The sequence below is a fragment of the Misgurnus anguillicaudatus genome, chromosome 7 (genome assembly GCF_027580225.2).
Source record: "Misgurnus anguillicaudatus chromosome 7, ASM2758022v2, whole genome shotgun sequence".
Lineage (NCBI taxonomy): Eukaryota > Metazoa > Chordata > Actinopteri > Cypriniformes > Cobitidae > Misgurnus > Misgurnus anguillicaudatus.
In genome coordinates, this window is record NC_073343.2 from 39359147 (window position 1) to 39377727 (window position 18581).

Consider the following 18581-nt stretch of genomic DNA (forward strand, 5'->3'; position numbering starts at 1 on the left):
CTTCAACTGTCCAATTTTGGTGAGCTTGTGCAAATTGTAGCCTCTTTTTACTATTTGTAGTGGAGATGAGTGGTACCCGGTGGGGTCTTCTGCTGTTTTAGCCCATCCACCTCAAGGTTGTGCGTGTTGTGGCTTCACAAATGCTTTGCTGCATACCTCGATTGTAACGAGTGGTTATTTCAGTCAAAGTTGCTCTTCTATCAGCTTGAATCAGTCGGCCCATTCTCTTCTGAACTCTAGCATCAACAAGGCATTTTCGCCAACAGGACTTCCACATACTGGATGTTTTTCCCTTTTCAACCCATTTTTTTGTAAACCCTAGAAATGGTTGTGCGTGCAAATCCCAATATCTGAGCAAATTGTGAAATACTCAGAACGGCCTCTCTGGCACCAACAACCATGCCATGCTCAAAATTGCTAAATCACATTTCTTTCTCCTTCTGATATTCAGTTTGAAGTTCAGGAGATTGTCTTGGCCAGGACCACACCCCTAAAGGCAGTGAAGCAACTGACATGTGATTGGTTGATAAGATGATTGCATTAATAAGAAATTGAACCAGTGTTCCTAATAATCCTTTAGGTTTAGGTCCACACACTCACACTCACCTAAAGGATTATTAGGTCCCAAAGTCACTTTACATCACTGAATCTATTGAATTTCATATATAATACATGAGCAGCATAGAGCGGACTCTTGCGGCTGTAGACGTTAATGGTTTTTCTTGGTTCATATGAATTAATTTTGTCGTCCATATGAATTAAGTTGCACCTAGAAGTAGCAGAAACAGCCAAACTATGAAAAAAGTGTGACTTATAGTCTGGAAAATACAGTAATTCTCAGTTGCAAAAAATTTGTGTCAAAAAAGATAAAACCAAGTGTATGTGATAAACATGCTTCAGCTTTATTATAATGAGAGATTTATTCCACAGATCTGCATTGTGTGAATGTTAAAAATGATGCAGAATTCAAATAAGCCTTAAGCAAATTTAATCAGTTATAATCTCTGTAACATTACAAAGCAAAGCATCAAAATAAAAGTTTTGGCGGTTAACTGAAACATTGATCAAACACTCAAATAAATGCTTCACACTTTATTGAGGAATTCATATTTTAAACACAGAGAGTTTAAAACATTACAAAGCTTTCTACTTGCAAACACCAATGTTTTTACAGATGGTTGCTGGGTCGTCTGACGTTGAAAGTTCTTCGACCAGAGTGTCTGTGTATTTGTTTACCAAACTCTTACACATAATCTTTAGGAACCCAATCTGATCACAGACGCTCGTTAGCTTATTTTTAATGTCATCCTGTAGAAAAGTGAAGATCAGAATTAATCACAGGAAAATAAAGCACCAGTCCAGTGTTGATTTGTATATTTACTTTTCTGTATTAAAATATGTTTGTAATGTGAGCACACTGACCGCAGTTGCACCGTTGGAGATCTTTTTCTTCACTTTCTTCATAGCCCACGTACAGGCCCAGCATATATTAGGAAGCCCTTGGTTCGTTTTGACCATGACTTCACCCTAACAAGAAAGATACATTTGCAACGAGTGATTATTAGTATTTGACCTATGGGTCTGTTGAATGCTTGAATCTGAACGTTATTGAGGTGTGTAATTATTTTCTGGGAAACGCACGGCGAACATAGTTGCAGGCAGCTCTCTTGACCACATTACAGTTCTATATCACTTCGCATAGTTAACTGTAATAATGGACTAACAAAAACAACATGACAGACGATTTTCCGAGACAATAACAGCACTGTTTAGAGACTCGTTCACACAATCTCTCTTTCTCCGCTTCGCGTCGTGGCCGCATCCCCACCTCAGGTATGCATTATTTTTCTAATAATTCAATGGCCCGTCATCAATTATTCCGTACTTATGGTAGTCAGAATCTCACCGAACCCAACTGCATGTTGGAAATGAGTAATACTTTTTCTTTATAAGCATATCACCTGTGCACTACAAATATTGTAATCTATAAGCAAGTAAGCATGCAAAAAGGGTCTAAATCTAAAATAACGTAGTGTCATGTAGATGTTAGAACTTGAGATTAACTCACAGAACTTTCTTCATTTGCAATCATTTCTTCTCTGTAGAATTCCCATTGAAGAGCGCACGCTGAGAAAATAAGTGAAGAAGATAACATGATCAAAGCCCATCTAATACCAATAAAGACAATCTTAAAATTTAGCTGGTCATTTACAGTAAAGCACACACCTGAAAGATTAATAGATAATTATCAGTGGATTTTACCTGAAGATACCAGCAGGGTGATGAGGATGATAAATCGTAGCATCTTGCTTGGTCTGAACACTGAACACAATAAGACTGATCAAAACTATAAGACTGATCAAACTGTGTTAATTTATACATGCAAGATCTTTTGTATTGCTCTTTTTCACACATCAAAACCACAAACATTTATATAGTTTAAGTGAAACTAAGTGAGAGGTGACAAACACCTTATTTGTTCCTGCATGTGTTACTTGTTTAACCAAACATAGATTTTATTTTATCACAAAACTCCTAATAGTAGTATACTTTAGGTTTAGTGTAATATTCAAGGCAGTGTTTGATGCTTCATTTGACTTCTTAGTGTGATCACTTTTACCGTCCTCGGGAGGGTTTGGTTATTGGGCCCTGCATGGCTGGCTTGCAGGGGTGGGCTCGAGTGCGTTTCAAAACCATGTGCATTTACAAGTTTTGGCCAGCAGATGTCAGCAGCAAATAAAGGTCATGACAACTGTGTGAAAAGTTGCAGAAATTCCTTTGCCATAAAGTAAATGTGAAGACAAAAGTTGAGATTTGCAGTTAGTGTCATGTTTATTAAAGGCGGGGTGCATGATCTCTGAAAGCCATGTTGATAATTAAAATCACCTAAACAAACACGCCCCTACACTCATATGCTGCGTCCGAAAACTCAAGGCAGTGACTCGTTGCCTCATGAGGAAATGACTTCGGAGGCATGAAGGTAGCTCAGAGAAAGACTTTCGGACACACTTCTAAGGCAGCGTGTTTGAAATTTAAACAGAGAGCGCCGTTGTGATAACTAATCACATATTTGAAAACTACAATATTAATTTCTCGCTAAATATACCTTTATTTACACTAAATTGGTGATCCAGTCGCGTCCTTGGCCGCCATTTTATTTTTTCGAACTCGACCGGACTCGACCAATCACATTCTTAATGTACGTCCACGCATAGGTATCTCAGGAGACAGGAAGTAAACCAAACATTGAATTCGGACATGCCTTGATGCCTTGCTGCCTTGGAAAGCTGCCTCAGAAGGCAGCAATTTAGAGTTTTCGGATGCAGCCATAGAATCTGGACCTTCTTTTGATAGACCCGCCCCACACATACGCAACCCTGGCAACGATGTAGTTTAGTAGACACGCCCCTTACTGCTGATTGGCTACAAATGTGTTTTGGTACTCGGCCCTTTTCCAAAGCGTTTTTTCAAAAATCATGCTGACAATCTGAACTTCAGTGAGCATTTTTGGGCTCTAAAAACTGCTGGGTTATTTAATTTTAAATTGTGGGGTCTAACAGTGTTTTACGTGTATGTATTTTGGAAAAAGCTTTAATCCAATGTTACTTACAGTGCATAGTACATTTTTATCAGTATATGTGTTCCCTGGGGATCGAACCCATGACCTTTTAGGCTGTTTATGCAATGCTCTAACAACAGGATTTAACTTATTGAGATATATCTTAATTTAACAAAACCCCTGTAGTGTATTTAAGTACTAAGGGTTTTCTGAACTTAATAAGTTATCGGTTTATGTTCTGCAAACCCAATAGTTTTCATCATAAGTGTGTCATAGACCCCATGATCAGAAATGCTGTTATACAGTAACACCTCAACCACACAACTCAACAATGTTTGACAAATAACCAACAGACTAAAATCAACTTCCCTTTGCTTCTGCACAGCCTATCATGTGTCAAAAGGGACAGCTGTCCTCCTCATTTCTCATGAACTGACACCTGGTTTCTTAACAACACTATTGTCATCTTTTCTCACTGTGGGCTTGTTGGGGAAAGCATTAGTGGAAATATGACTGCATGGCCTAACATGGGGGACTGACTCGAGGTCAGTTTTTAAACAATGTGGTGAAGCAAATGCACTCTTAATGCATTTGAAATGCATATAAATAGTGCTATACAATACATACTGCGTGCATATGATACGCCAGTCCTTTCCGTTCAATTAATAGTGCATCTTTTCGTGACGTTTTATTTATTGGTTTCTCGTTATTTTTTTTAACGTTGTCGCTTGGGTTCGGGGTTAGATTTGGGATTTGCTTTAGGATGTCATTTAAAGGACAAGTTTATGATTGTTTAGGATGAAATAGATCGGTTTTGACTGAAATTTGGACATATGATACTGGCCCAAGAATTTTCGGGTGTTTGTTGCATCACCTCCCACCCACCTCTACAATGGCTATATAGGTGCACTGGAACAGTCCTTCCTAAAATGCAATAAACTTTCGTTTACAAAGACGTGAAACTCCGAGTGGTCAGGGGTGTTTACTGATATGCTCACACAAAAATCGCTGCAAAAGATGCTTTCCAACAGGTTTTATCGTAGTTTTTGTCCAACTCCATTGACTTGTATTAGATGTGCTGTGAGGTACGGTATTACTCCGCGCCGGGAACTTTGTTTGTATTCTTGCAATTGGCAAATGTGGATTATCGCCACCAACTGGGCTGGAGTGTTTATTATTCAAGCTCTCAACGGAAGAATGTTCGGGTGTGAGGCGTTTGGAAAAATAGGTCCACAAGTTTACATCGAATGCTAAAACACCTGTTGGAAAGCATATTTTGCAGCGATTTTTGTTTTATCATATAAACAATAACTGTGTGAAGTTAATGTGAGTTTCTTCACACTTGCATACACATGCGTCACATGTTCTGTTTCTGCCTACTGAAAAATACAGCTAAGACCAGCATAAGCTGGTTTTAGCTGGTATTGCTGGTTTAGCAAGCTGGTCTAGCTGTGTTTTGGTCACTTTTTTAGCTGGACTTAGCTGGTCAGGCTGGACGACCAGCTGACCCACCAGCTTTGCCAGGCTGGGAGGACCAGCTACTGCCACTTTAAACCAGCTGAAAACAGCTACCAGCTTATGATGGTCTTTGCTGGATATATCCGTAGGGTTTGAACAAAAATAAATGATAAACTTTACTTAAGGCAGGGGTCTCCAACACTGCTCCTGGTTAGCTAAGGAATCCAATCTGATCACAGATGCCTTCTAGCTGTCTTTTAATGTCATCCTGTAGAAAAGTGACAGAAAAAGGTCCGAATTAACTGCAGAAAAATAAAGCACAATTCCAGTGTTGATTGTATAATAATTACTGTCGTTAATAAAAAAAAAAATGTTTATGATGTGAGCACACCGACCTGGGTTACGCCATTGGAGATCTTATTCTTCCCCTTTCTTCATAGTTTGTCCAGCATACTCCAGGAAGCCCTTGGTTCATTTTGACCATGGCTTCACCCTAACAAGAAAGATACATTTGCATTGAGTGCTTATTAGGCTAAATTAAAGGGGCACTTTCATTTTTTGGAAAATATGGTCATTTTCCAGCTCCCCTAGAGTTAAAGAGTTGATTTTTACCGTTTTGGAATCCATTCAGCTGATCTTCGGGTCTGGCGGTACCACTTTTAGTATAGCTTAGCATAATCCATTGAATCTGGTTAGACCATTAGCATTGCGCTAAAAAATAACCAAAGAGTTTCGATATTTTTCCTATTTAAAACTTGACTCTTCTGTAGTAGTGTGTACTAAGATCGACTGAAAATTTAAAGTTGCGATTTTCTAGGCCGATATGACTACGAACTATACTCTCATTCTAGCGTAATAATCAAGGACTTTGCTGCCGTGACATGGCTGTAGCAGGCGTAGTGATATTAAACACTGCCCGAAAATAGTCCCCTTGGTAACTTTCAATGGCAGGGGACTATTTTTAGGCACTGCGTGATATCATTGCAGCATAGAGCGGACTCTTGCGGCTGTATACGGTAATGGTTTTCTTGGTTCATATGAATTAATTTTTACATATAAGTCGCACCTGACTAGAAGTCGCAGGACCAGCCAAACTATGAAAAATGTGCGACTTGTAGTCCAGAAAATACAGTAATTCTCAGTTGCATAGAAATAAAAAAAATGAAGTGTGTCAAAAAAGATAAAACCAAGAGTATGTGATAAACATGCATCAGATTTATTATATTAAGAGAGCTATTCCACAGATCTGCAATATGTGTGAATGTTAAAAAAGCACAGAGGCAACACCATTCGCTTTGATGCAGAACTCAAATAACACTTGCGTTTCTTTAAGCCTGAAGCAAATTTAATCAATTGTAATTTCTGTCACATTACAAAGCATCATAATAAAAGTAATGCCGGTTAATTGAAACATTGATCAAACACTCAAATAAATGCTTCACACTTTATTGAGGAATTCATAATTTCAACACCGAGAGTTTAAAACATTACAAAGCATTCTTCTTGCAAACACCAATGTTTCTACAGATGGTTGCTGGGTCGTCTGACGTTGAAAGTTCTTCGACCAGAGTGCCTGCGTACTTGTTTACCAAACTCCTACACATAGTTTTTAGGAACCCAATCTGATCACAGACGCTCGTTAGCTTATTTTTAATGTCATCCTGTAGAAAAGTTGAAGATCAGAATTAACAACAGGAAAATAAAGCACCAGTCCAGTGTTGATTTTGTATATTTACTTTATGTATTAAAAAATGTTTGTGATGTGAGCACACTGACCGCAGTTGCACCATTGGAGATCCTTCTTTTCACCTTCTTCATTGCCCACTTGCACGCCCAGCATATTCCAGGAAGCCCTTGGTTGGTTTTGACCATGACTTCACCCTAACAAGAAAGATACATACATGCATTCAGTGCTTATTGCTGTTTACAGTAGTCAGAATCTCAACGAACCCAACTGGATGTTGGGAATCACAGGTCAGGAAACCAGCTTGATCTAATCTTCACCTGCAGCTGTACTACAGACAATATCACGGTTGTACCTCTCCATCTTTCTGACCAACTTTTGACATGAACCTACCTACATTCTTCACAACCATACCATCTTCAGTACATTTCATGCATAACCTTCGCTCTCTATCCTCCTGTACCCTTTCTGCTGAGGTGGCATCCTTCTTCCATCTCACTTCCTGTCTTTAGATGCCAACGCAGGAACTGACTGACACTCAATGCTCTACACTAAAATCATGTTTAGATTATCTTTGTCCATTGTCCTCCAGACCAGCTTGTGCTTCTCCCTTATGTCCCTGGTTGTCCAGGAGCAAGGTACTATGCTCAGGGCTGCTGAAAAGAAATGGCACAAAACTTCTCTCAAATCCTCTGTCCTGATTCTGCTAGACCTTTCGGCAGCCTTTGACACAGTCAACCATCAGATCCTAGTAGCCACCCTATTGTCGCTAAAGATCACTGGTACTCCTCTTCAATGGTTTAGATCCTATCTCTCCGATAGAGCCTTCAGGGTGTCATGGAGCACGTTATCCACAGCCCATCAGTCAATGGGGTCCCTCAGGGATCAGTGCTCGGTCCACTCCTTTTCTCCAACATCCTTAGGATCTATTATACAGGCACATGGCTTCTCCTAACACTGCTATGCTGATGACACAAACATTTTCTTCTCATTTCACCCAGATGATACCATCATAGTAGGGCTATAATGATTAATCGCGTGTCCCATTAAAAATGAAATCTGAAATCGATTTTGAATCGATTCTGTGTTTCATGCACAGCTTGTGCGTGTATCTCGACATTTGGTCAGTAGGAAGTTCTTATCAATCTAAAATCATTATGAGTTGGAGTAGTTTATAACGTGCATTTTAAAAAGCAACACCGAGTGGTTTGTGGTGTTCGTTGATGATTAAAAACAAATATATCGGCGCAATGTAACACCACGAACCACTCGGTGAGTAGCACAGTTTTGAAAATGAACTTTAAGTGTTTTTTTAATAACATGGTAAATGGACTGCATTTATATAGCGCTTTTAACAGACCTATGGCCATCCAAAGCGGTTTACAAGTTTGCCTCACATTCACCCATTCAAGCACACATTCATACACCGACGGCGGTGGAGCCGGGGATTGAACCACCAACCTTCCGGTTTGTAGACAACCTACATGAACCACTGAGCCACTGCCACCCATGTTTGTGCATGGCCCTTGACTTCCATTCTGAAGCAGTCAAGAGACGCTTTAAAACGAGTCAAAAAGTCAAGACACGACCCATTGTCAAAATTTCAGTGTCCATTACTGTAGTTCATCCAAAACAAACCAGAAATGAGACTCAAAGTGTTAAATACCGGAATTATCCTTTAAACAAGAATCTCTAGTTTTCATTCTACTTAAAGGAATAGTCTACTAATTTTCAATATTAAAATATGTTATTACCTTAACTAAGAATTGTTGATACATCCCTCTATCATCTGTGTGCGTGCACGTAAGCGCTGGATCGCGCTGCGACGCTTCGATAGCATTTAGCTTAGCCCCATTCATTCAATTGTACCATTTAGAGATAAAGTTAGAAGTGACCAAACACATCAACGTTTTTCCTATTTAAGACGAGTAGTTATACGAGCAAGTTTGGTGGTACAAAATAAAACGTAGCGCTTTTCTAAGCGGATTTAAAAGAGGAACTATATTTTATGGCGTAATAGCACTTTTGGGAGTACTTCGACTCTGCGCAGTAACACCCTCCCTCTCCCATTATGAGAGTGAGAAGGGGAGCGGACTTTTCAGGCGATTTACACTCAGTACTTGTACTTTCACATTTCTGAGTTTTCCCTTGAGTAACATTTTTGACTTTTTACACCTCTGGCGATCATTTGGATTTGCATTATACAATATCAGGAAAATACTACTGCTGCTACTACGACTGCTCACATTAACCTCATTCACACCGCACTTTGGTCCCCAAAATACCCATAAAATTGCCAGACAAGCCTCTGTGTGAACACAACGTAAATTTTCTGGGATCCCTCTCGAAAAGAGGACCTAGTAAGATATCCGGAATACCCTCTGTGTGAACAAGAAGCCGAAACAATGCCGTAATGGGCGTGCCATCACAACAATAAAGTTATGGTTCAGCTCTTTAAAAAGAGGGATTTACATGCAGATCAACATTCACAACGAGAAATGTCAGCAAACTAGACTGAAGCTGATATCAGGTAAGTTAGCTTGTCACTTACAGCTGAAGCGGAGATCAATCAGCAGCATAAAATGATATCGCCTCACGCGCTCATTTGAGCTTATTATAAACAAAAATGTCTGTTCATCATCCCAACAAGATATATCATTCAGCTCCTCAAAAAGGGGGTTTTAAAAGCATATTAACAATCACGATGAGAAATGTCTGAAAACTGTATTAAAGCAGAGATCAGGGAGCTCGTCAAATATCCACTCAGAAGCTGAAATCATTCACCAGCATCACACGTCACACGCTTCAAAAATGCACGCAAGTGGTTTCTGGAGAGAGAAATAATAAGCAAAACTTAAGAAACTGCGGAGGAGAAAGTGCAGGACTTTTTCCGGGACCAATCTCCGTGAAGGCACACACAAATTTCCACAAATCATTGGCAGTGTGAATGAACAAAAAAATCAAACGATCCCGGAAAAATCCAATTTTTTGCCTGTATTTTCTGGAATGTCTTTGTGAAAAGGGCTTTACAGAACTTTCACTGCCACTGCACCAGCATACTTTCACACTTCCCTGCATTCCTACACCCCATCCAAAATCTTGCGTCCAGCAAAGGAGAGGCACCTTGTCTTACCTTCACAAAAGGGCACTAAATCACGTTCTCATTTTCCTTCATTCTGATCAGCCACATCTCCCACTACATTCAAAAAACAACTAAAACCTCATCTTATCCAAATATGCTTGACAAATTGATACTGACTGTAGACACACCTCTATCTAAAAAAATTAGCTTTATCTAACTCTCTTTCTCTCTCAACAAGTATTGTTTCGGAAAACTTGTATCTTGTATTATTGCCTCCATATGACAAATCGCTTGATTGTTTCCTTATCTATGTAAGTTGCTTTGGATAAAAGCGTCTGCTAAATGTCTAAATATAAAATGATTTTTTTTTTCGTTATAGGCATATCACCTGTGCATACAAATATTGTAATCTATAAGCAAGTAAGCATGCAAATAGTCTCTAAATCTAAAAGAACGTAGTGTAGATTTATAACTTGAGATTAACTCACAGAACTTTCTTCATTTGCAATCATTTCTTCTCTGTAGATTTCCCATTGAAGAGCGCACGCTGAGAAAATAAGTGAAGAAGATAACATGATCAAAGCCCATCTAATACCAATAAAGACAATCTTAAAATTAAAGCTGGTCATTTACAGTAAAGCACACACATGAAAGATTAATAGAGTATTATCAGTGGATTTTTACCTGAAGATACCAGCAGGGTGACGAGGACGATAAATCGTAGCATCTTGCTTGGTCTGAACACTTTAAGATTAAACTGTGTTAATTCATGCACGGAAGATCTTTTGTATTGCTCTTTTTCACACCCAAAACCACAAACGAGACTTTTGACAACCACCTTATTTGTTCCTGCATGTGTTACTTGTTTAACCAAAGGTAGAATCTATTTTATCACACAAATCGTAATAGCAGTATACTTTAGGTTCAGTGTGATATTCCAGGTGATGCATTTATTTACTAATATACTATAGACTTCATTGTCCACTTAGAAACAACTTAAGGGCATGCTCACACTATCCAAACCGTTTCTGGGCGTGTTTGACCCCCAAAACCTGCTTCGTTTGACTAGTGTGATCCCTCTAGGTTTGGTTAATCGGGTTTTGGCCGGCTTGCAGGGGTGGGCTCGAGCGTGGTTTAGGACCATGTCAAAGTGAACCACAGAGCACTTTTTTAAAAAATTAAGAGACGACTCCAGTTTTGCCTTTGGACTGAAATGGTCATAATACATGTAGAGATGATGATCAGTGTCTGTTGAATTACAACAAATACAAACCTCATGGTTTACAACAGCAATGTGGCTATAAAAAAACATTTAAAGATGTGATTTAAAATCAGGGTTGTTTTATAAAATGTATGTTTAAAAAAAACATAAAAACATTAGCAGTTTGCTTATTTGGACCATGTTTTCCCCATTTCTATTTCCAGTAAATAAATGCAAATAAAAACATTATTTTTATGAGGATCTTGGCAGAAATGTTGCCGGTAGTTGGCAGAATGAAACAAAAAAGATCATTTTACATTTACATATACAGTACCTATAAATGGTTAAGTTAGAAAAAAAATCTGCGGCTGTATGGCCATTTTTTATGTCAAACAATCAAACAAATTCAACTGCCTACTATACAGCTATATATTTCAAGGGTATTTTAATTTTGAAATGCTTATATTATAGTCTTTACTACATTTACTAGGTTACAATCTAAAAAATAAAGCTGTGGTAAGTTTGTCAAACTGGGTTACTGGTTGCTTTATACAAGCTTTGACCAGCAGATGTCAGCAGTAAATAAAGGTCATGACAGCTGTGGTAAAAGTTGCAGAAATTTCTGTGCCATAAAGTAAATGTGAAGAAAAAAAGTTGAGATTTGCAGTTAGTGTCATGTTTATTAAAACTGCTATAGTGATGCACTGAAATATTGGATTTTTTTTTTTTTTTGATTAAAACCAAAAAATTGATTGGAAGAACTGAAAAGTAAATTAAATTGATTAAAGGGATGGACACTTTTCAGTAATTTTATACAGTCATAGTCTATTGGCTAGCAGTGTTGGGGAAAGTTAGTTTTTAAAGTAATGCATTACAATATTAAGTTACTCCCCAAAAAAGTATCGCATTACTTAGTTACTTCTCATGGAAAGTAATCCTTACATTACTTTTATGTTTCTTTTTCTTACTTGGCTGAGGTTTGATCTCTTATGACAGAGAAGTTCTGCATTCAGAAATTGAGTGTGTAATTCAATGTTAATATGTAAGGAATAATTGAAGACAGGCCATTGAATTATTAAAGCAATAAGCTCCAAGAAGCAGTGGGTTACCAGTGCATTTTATAACAGGTAAGGGGCGTTGTTAGGCACGACGTGAAGCCCCCTTAGCTGTTATAAAATGCACTGTAACCCCACTGCTTTGCGGAGCTTATTGCTTTTATAAAACGGTTACTTAATATACATAGCAGGGTTTCATAAAATAAAACACAAATAAGTTGTAATTATATTAGTACAAATATTAGTCTTCCGCCAAACAAAGTAGTTCCTCAGAATCAAGTATTGTTGCAACAGAACGCAGTTCCCAACCAACACAGACGGAGCAAAGACACAATGAAAATATGATTTAAGACTGTGGTGTTTATTTTCATAAATCAACATTCATCTAATTTATACATTAACATTTATATTGTGCAACGGAGATAATTCCATTTTTGTGAAGAACTTTTGTAAGAAAGTTGAAAGCCATCAAATCTTACACACAGTGTTTTTAGTGTTGAGTGAATGCGTCAGTGTTTAAGTTGGGTAAAATCGCCACCCAGTGGATAATAGCGGAGATGTGAATTTGAGGTAGAAACTCCTCAGAGAACGTTTTCTCTTTATTGACGAGATGACTCAACAATATTTATTGACATTTATCTGGATATCGCCATAATTGTGCAATTGTAGAAAAATAAAAAATATGATTCAAGACTGTGGTGTTTTTTTTTTATAAATCAGTACGCAGCTACAGTGGCACAGTGATACTTATGAAATGCGGTCTGAACCGTGGGTTTACTGGGGTATTTTAGCACGGCTTAGAACGCGTTTCAACCAATCAGAATGAAGAACCAGAACTGCCCGTTTTATAATAGTAAATAATGCATACCCAACATCCCAGGTGTGCATTATTTTCTTATAATTCAAAGGACCAGAGTCAATTATTCCTCTTATACCACGGTTATCACAAACATCGCTCTGGTGCCTATTTTTAAGACATTTGACAGGTTAGGTGTGTGGTTTACAGAAAAATAATCAACACCCATAGAACATTTCTCCGCCAATCAGAATAAAGCATTCAAAAGGCCCATAGTATAAGTTTAGTTTAATTCAGTACATAATTTTTTTAAATCAAATTAATTAAACTGAAAAGTAACTTGCATTACTTTTTTTTAAGTTTATTAGTAAGGCGTTACTTTACTCGTTACTTCAGATTACTTTAATATCATTACATAATGCAATTTACTTGTTATGCGTTACCCCAACACTGGTGCTTAGAGATTCTGGCTTGTAACCCAAGAGTTGCCAGTTTTTTGGGTGAACTATCCCTTTAAACCCAATTGTTCCCCAGGCGCTGAGGGGCTAGCCGCCCGTGTGTGTGTATGTATGTTCATCACTCACTGGTATGGGTTAAATGCAGCGGTCACATTTCAAGTTTGCGTATACTTGACAAGCATATCACACCTTTCAGTTTAATACAAAAATTTATTATTTTAAATTATCTCCAAGACACAATAAGCACAATAAATTATTTCAAATGCACTCGGAGCTTTGCAGATTTTTATTAGCATTTGCAACTAGCAATCAATCAGAATTACATGCAGCGTTTGTTTACAGTATGTTCACATCATACAATATTAAAATTAAACATGTCTTTGTGATATGCATCATCGTAAGACTACACTTTTGCCGAATTATCATTTAACAAATTATTTTTAACTTTTGAAACAGCTGTTGTGCGTGATTAACATTAATGCTTAATTGCTGCGCTTTTGCCTTATGTGGAGTATCCAGATAGGAATGCCTTACTTTGTCTTTGCTTATTCAAAAAAATAAAGAAACTAATGTTTACTAACAGACTCCGATGTGAGAGCAGATCTTCGCGGGATTATCAGTGGTGGAAAGCTCTTCAATCAGAGGTCCCAAGAACCTGGACACAAGACCCCTGCACAGATATTTTAGGAACCCGATCTCATTACAGACATTATGGAGCATCCTTTTAATGGCTGCCTGTGGACAGAAATAAAATTACAGAATAAAGAAATCTAGATGTAATTTTTTTTCTAATAATGGATTTAATTCTAAACACACGCACCTTATTTGTAGTAACAGAGATATGTCTCTTTATCTTGCCCATAGCCCATTTGCACGCCCAGCATATTCCAGGGAACTTATGGCCTGTTTTGGCCAAAAATTCAGCCTGTCGATACAAATCAGAGTCTCATATGACTATAAGCACCTTTGGCCCTTTCAAAACTTTTGGAGGTTATAACTATTGCTACACAACACAACGACTGAGAATTCGACTGTGTCAATGTAAAAATCAATAGACATTGTATTGTCACACAGATATCTGTTAAAAAATAACTCACATAGATTTCTTCAAGTTCTTTTTCAGTCAAACCATCGTTGTCCATCTCCCGCTGAAGAGCGCACACTGAGAAAAAGTGAAGAACGTATCATGATCCCTAACATACGGTATAACCCCAGATAAACTAAAAGAACAAACTGGCAAAGTCCATCTAGTACCAGTTAAGACAATATTTAAGATGGTCCACACATGAAAGATTAATAGATCATTATCAGTGAAATTTTACCTGAGGATACCAGCAGGGTGACGAAAATGATAAATCGTAGCATCTTGCTTGGCAAAGCCCAAAGCGAGTCTGAACACTATAAGACTGATCAAAACTGTTTTAATTTAAGCTTAGATGATCTTTTGTATTGCTCTTTTTCACACACCATCCCAAAACCACAAACATATATAGTCTAAGTGAGACTTTCGACTGCTTTTCTACCAAAGTTGATAGTTTTTTTATCACAACTCATGATTGCAAACACCATACTATACGTTCGATGTGTGATTTTCGCACAATGTGTGATTCGGCACAACTATGCTATGATTAGATCTATGTACATACTTGTGTTTTTGAAAAAAATAATGTTTATGAGGGGTTAGAGAATATAATATTAATGGGCATTTGAAAAAAATGCAGTTAAACCAACTTGGATTTGCAAGTCAACTCAACCTACTATTTTAAGTTTTGGCTTGTGATAAGTTGACATAACTCATAAAATCAAGTTGAAATGTTTTAATTTCACATAAAATATATGTTGATTTGACAAAAATGCTGCATATTTTTTTACAGTGTGTGAAGGTAAAATGTTCTGAAGCAGCTCGTGCACATTTTATATGTAGTTTATTTAATACATAGTGCACACTTAGGGTTTACCTAAAGCTCTTGTCACCAGCTAGTTCAGAATGTACGTCTGCTGGAATCTGAGCTGATCTTAATCAGACCAAACGGTTTTGCACAAAAAAAGTTCAAGTTCAAGTCTGTTTTATTGTCAATTTAATGTGCAGCACATACAAAGAATTGAAATTGCATTACTCTCTTGCACTAGGTTTACAAAGATAACACTACACGATAAGCACTATGGGGCGGTTTCCCAGACTGTTTCTCAATATGCGTTCTTCGGCAATCTTGCGTCCTCGATTTACGTCATCATTAACCGTCGAAGTTCAATTCCAATCCTCAAGAACGCAAGTACAGAGGACGCATGAAAATACCCAGATGTGTTCTTGATATCGAGGATGCATCAAGTGCAGACTTGCGCGCTGAAATTGCTTTATGCCCCAGATGTCATTGCGGCAAAACAATGGCGGAGGTCAGGTGACCAACAGGAAGATCGTACACATCTCAATTCTCACAAGTATGTTCTGTGTTCTCGCGACTTTCTGAGTTGGTTCTTCCAAGACCGATATCCATGAGAACGGAAGTCCATTCTATGCGTTCTTGGAATTGAGAAACAGCCCTAGTCGCAGACTAAAATGCACGATTGAGTTGCCTTAAAGGGAACATTTCACAAGGTTTTTTTAAGATGTCAAATAAATCTTCGGTGTACCCAGAGTATGTATGTGAAGCTCTAACTCAAGATAATTTATTATAACATGTTAAAATTGCCACTTCGTAGGTTTGAGCAAAAATGTGTGTGTGTGTCCTTTATAATGCAAATGAGCTGATCTCTGCACTACATGGCAGTGGCGTGGTTGGATAGTGCAGATTAAGGTGCGGTATTATCCCCTTCTGACATCACAAGGAGAAACGAATTTCAATTACCTATTTTTTCCACATGCTTGTGGAGAATGGTTTACCAAAACTAAGTTACTAGGTTGACCTTTTTCACATTTTCTAGGTTGATAAAAGCTCTAAGGACCCAATTATTCATGAATATCAGTCATGTGACCTTTTATGAAGTATTACCTGGATCTCTACACATGAACACGAGCATTGAGAACATTGTTTGTGTACACAGAGTTTACTAAAAAGAAAGGTTTTGAACAACTGACTTTGGTTGTTTTGGTGTCCACTGGACCAATTATCATTTTCACATTTAGTGCCACGTTGTTTAAGTAGCAAATGCATTTGCGCCCAATTTTGCACCCATGGGCGTTCTGGTCTTAAAACGAGGTTTGTTCAGACGCATTGTTGGCGCGTTGCTATTTTGAGACAACTAAAATAGACTACACCATTGACCAACAAAAACCTGGTCTAAAGTATAAAGTCTATGGCACAATATTGTTTTTGTTATTTAAAGACCGTGTTAGTAATATGCGCCTATAAACGGGACGACAACGCGAGTTTGCTTATCACATGCATGAATGCCCAGTAGCACAAAAAGGCTTTTAAATATGAAAGATTAAAAGATTGAATGTAAAAGATTATTATTGAGTCTCTTGGACATAAATGAGGACTGATTATGAGACGTTAGAAGGCATAAAGAGCTGCTTCACCTGTAGCCTGGTAAGTAAATAAATGCTATGCTTTAACAAATGCATCTGTTTTTAAATGTTTTTTGAATGGTACCCTATGGATTTATTGTATGTGATGACTCTTTACCTGTGGATATGGTGAGATGAGAAACATTTTAAGTAATGTTTTTTAAAAATCTCATTGCGCTGTCCAAGTGCTGAAACGCTTCGGCTCTCCACACGTTTGTAAATTCTTTATCTCTTGTTTGTATTTTTAGAGTTCAAACCTTTTCTTGCATATTCGCAAAAAATTTTTTATGAGATAACAATGATTATGTAGGATATCAATACATTTACAGCAATTAAAAGCCTGCTATTTTTACAGCTATGACTGAAAGAAAACGGCTTTTAAAGGTTTTAATCCAAAAAATATGGTGGTCTTCTTCCTCCACTTAGTTTTTCAGTTTACAAAGTCCGTCATCTAAATAGCGCCAGCACAACTGGCTTTTAAAGGGGATGAGAGATAAGACTCTCGTTGGTTTATTGCACCTTATGCCCAAAACACACCCATTACTCATTAGGAGAATACGAACAACCCTTTTCTACCGTGCGCTTGGCGCACAAATGGTCTAACAGTGTGTATGCAAGAGGCTGTTTTTAGGCTGTTTATGCAATGCTCTACCAACAGGATTTAACTTATTGAGAGAGATTTTTTAAGGAAACCTTTGTAATGTATTATCATCATCATTAAGGGTTTTCTAAACTTAATAAGTTATCGGTTTCTGTTCTGCAAACCCAATAGTTTTCTTTATAAGTGTGTCATAGACCCCATGATCAGAAATGCTGATATACAGTAACACCTCAACCACACAACTCAACAATGTTTGACAAATAACCAACAGACCAACGTCAACTTCCCATCACTTCTGCACAGCTGTTATTGTCATATGTCAGCTGTCCTCCTCATTTCTCATGAACATGAAAGATTCATAAATAATTATCAGTGCAATTTTACCTGAGGATACCATACAAGGATGATAAATTGTTGCTTGACAAACCCCAAAGCGAGTGTGAACACTATAGACTAATCAAACTGATAAAATCTTTTGTATGAATCCTTTTCACACCTCAAAACCACAAACATATATAGTCCAAGTGAGACTTTTAAAACCACCTTTTTTGTTATACATTATGTTCATTGTGATATATATATAAATTATATATATATATAATTTATAGACCATGTCAAAGTGAACCAAAAACCAGTTTTTAATACAGCTGTGGAAAATGTTTTAAAAATGCTGAAATTGTCGTAATAAAGTCACCCAACAGCAATATGTGAGTGGTATCAAAGACACATTAAAGATGTGATTAAAAATGGCCTCCTATAAAAAACATTAGCATTTTGTTACTGAGAAATACATTTTCAACTTGTTTTCTCTGCAGTATCTTTTTTGTTATTTGGACTATGTTTTCCCATTATTTTCTCAGTAAATAAATGCAATTTTTTATTAGGAACTTGACAGAAATGTTGTCGGTAGTTGGCAGAATAAAACAAAAATGATCATTTTACATTAACACATACCTATAAATAGTCAATTTAGAAAAACTAAAAATAATCCTGAAGTGGTCTTTTAATATTTCCCATGGGTGTATATGGCTGTTTGTCAAACAAGCAAACTAATTCAACTGGTTTGCCTATTATGCAGTACTAAATTTACTAGGTTACAATCTAAGCTACAGTATGTTTGTCAAACTGGGTTCTGGTTGCATTTACAAGCTTTGTCCAGCAGATGTCAGCAGCAAATAA

The 18581-nt window shown here is 37.4% G+C and overlaps 1 protein-coding gene across 8 annotated transcripts in view; it reads right to left on the reverse strand.

Moving 5' to 3' along the window:
- The window catches only part of LOC129417986 (saposin-C), a 32212-nt gene that overhangs the window by 1964 nt on the left and 11667 nt on the right, over positions 1-18581 (reverse strand). Inside the window, exons 1-4 of one of the 8 annotated variants that reach the window (XM_073869959.1) lie at positions 10468-11053; positions 2069-2127; positions 1423-1527; positions 882-1308 (exon numbers count right to left, since the gene is read on the reverse strand). In XM_073869959.1, coding sequence (XP_073726060.1) covers positions 1147-1308; positions 1423-1527; positions 2069-2127; positions 10468-10510 — 369 coding nt within the window. In that variant the 5' untranslated portion in view covers positions 10511-11053 and the 3' untranslated portion in view covers positions 882-1146. Of the gene's footprint in view, positions 1-881; positions 1309-1422; positions 1528-2068; positions 2128-2262; positions 2571-6212; positions 6679-6793; positions 6899-10271; positions 10331-10467; positions 11063-13564; positions 14029-14113; positions 14219-14390; positions 14456-14615; positions 14757-18581 lie in introns of those variants that run through there. The other 7 variants (XM_073869958.1, XM_073869955.1, XM_055172895.2 and 4 more) reach the window with 7 other exon arrangements.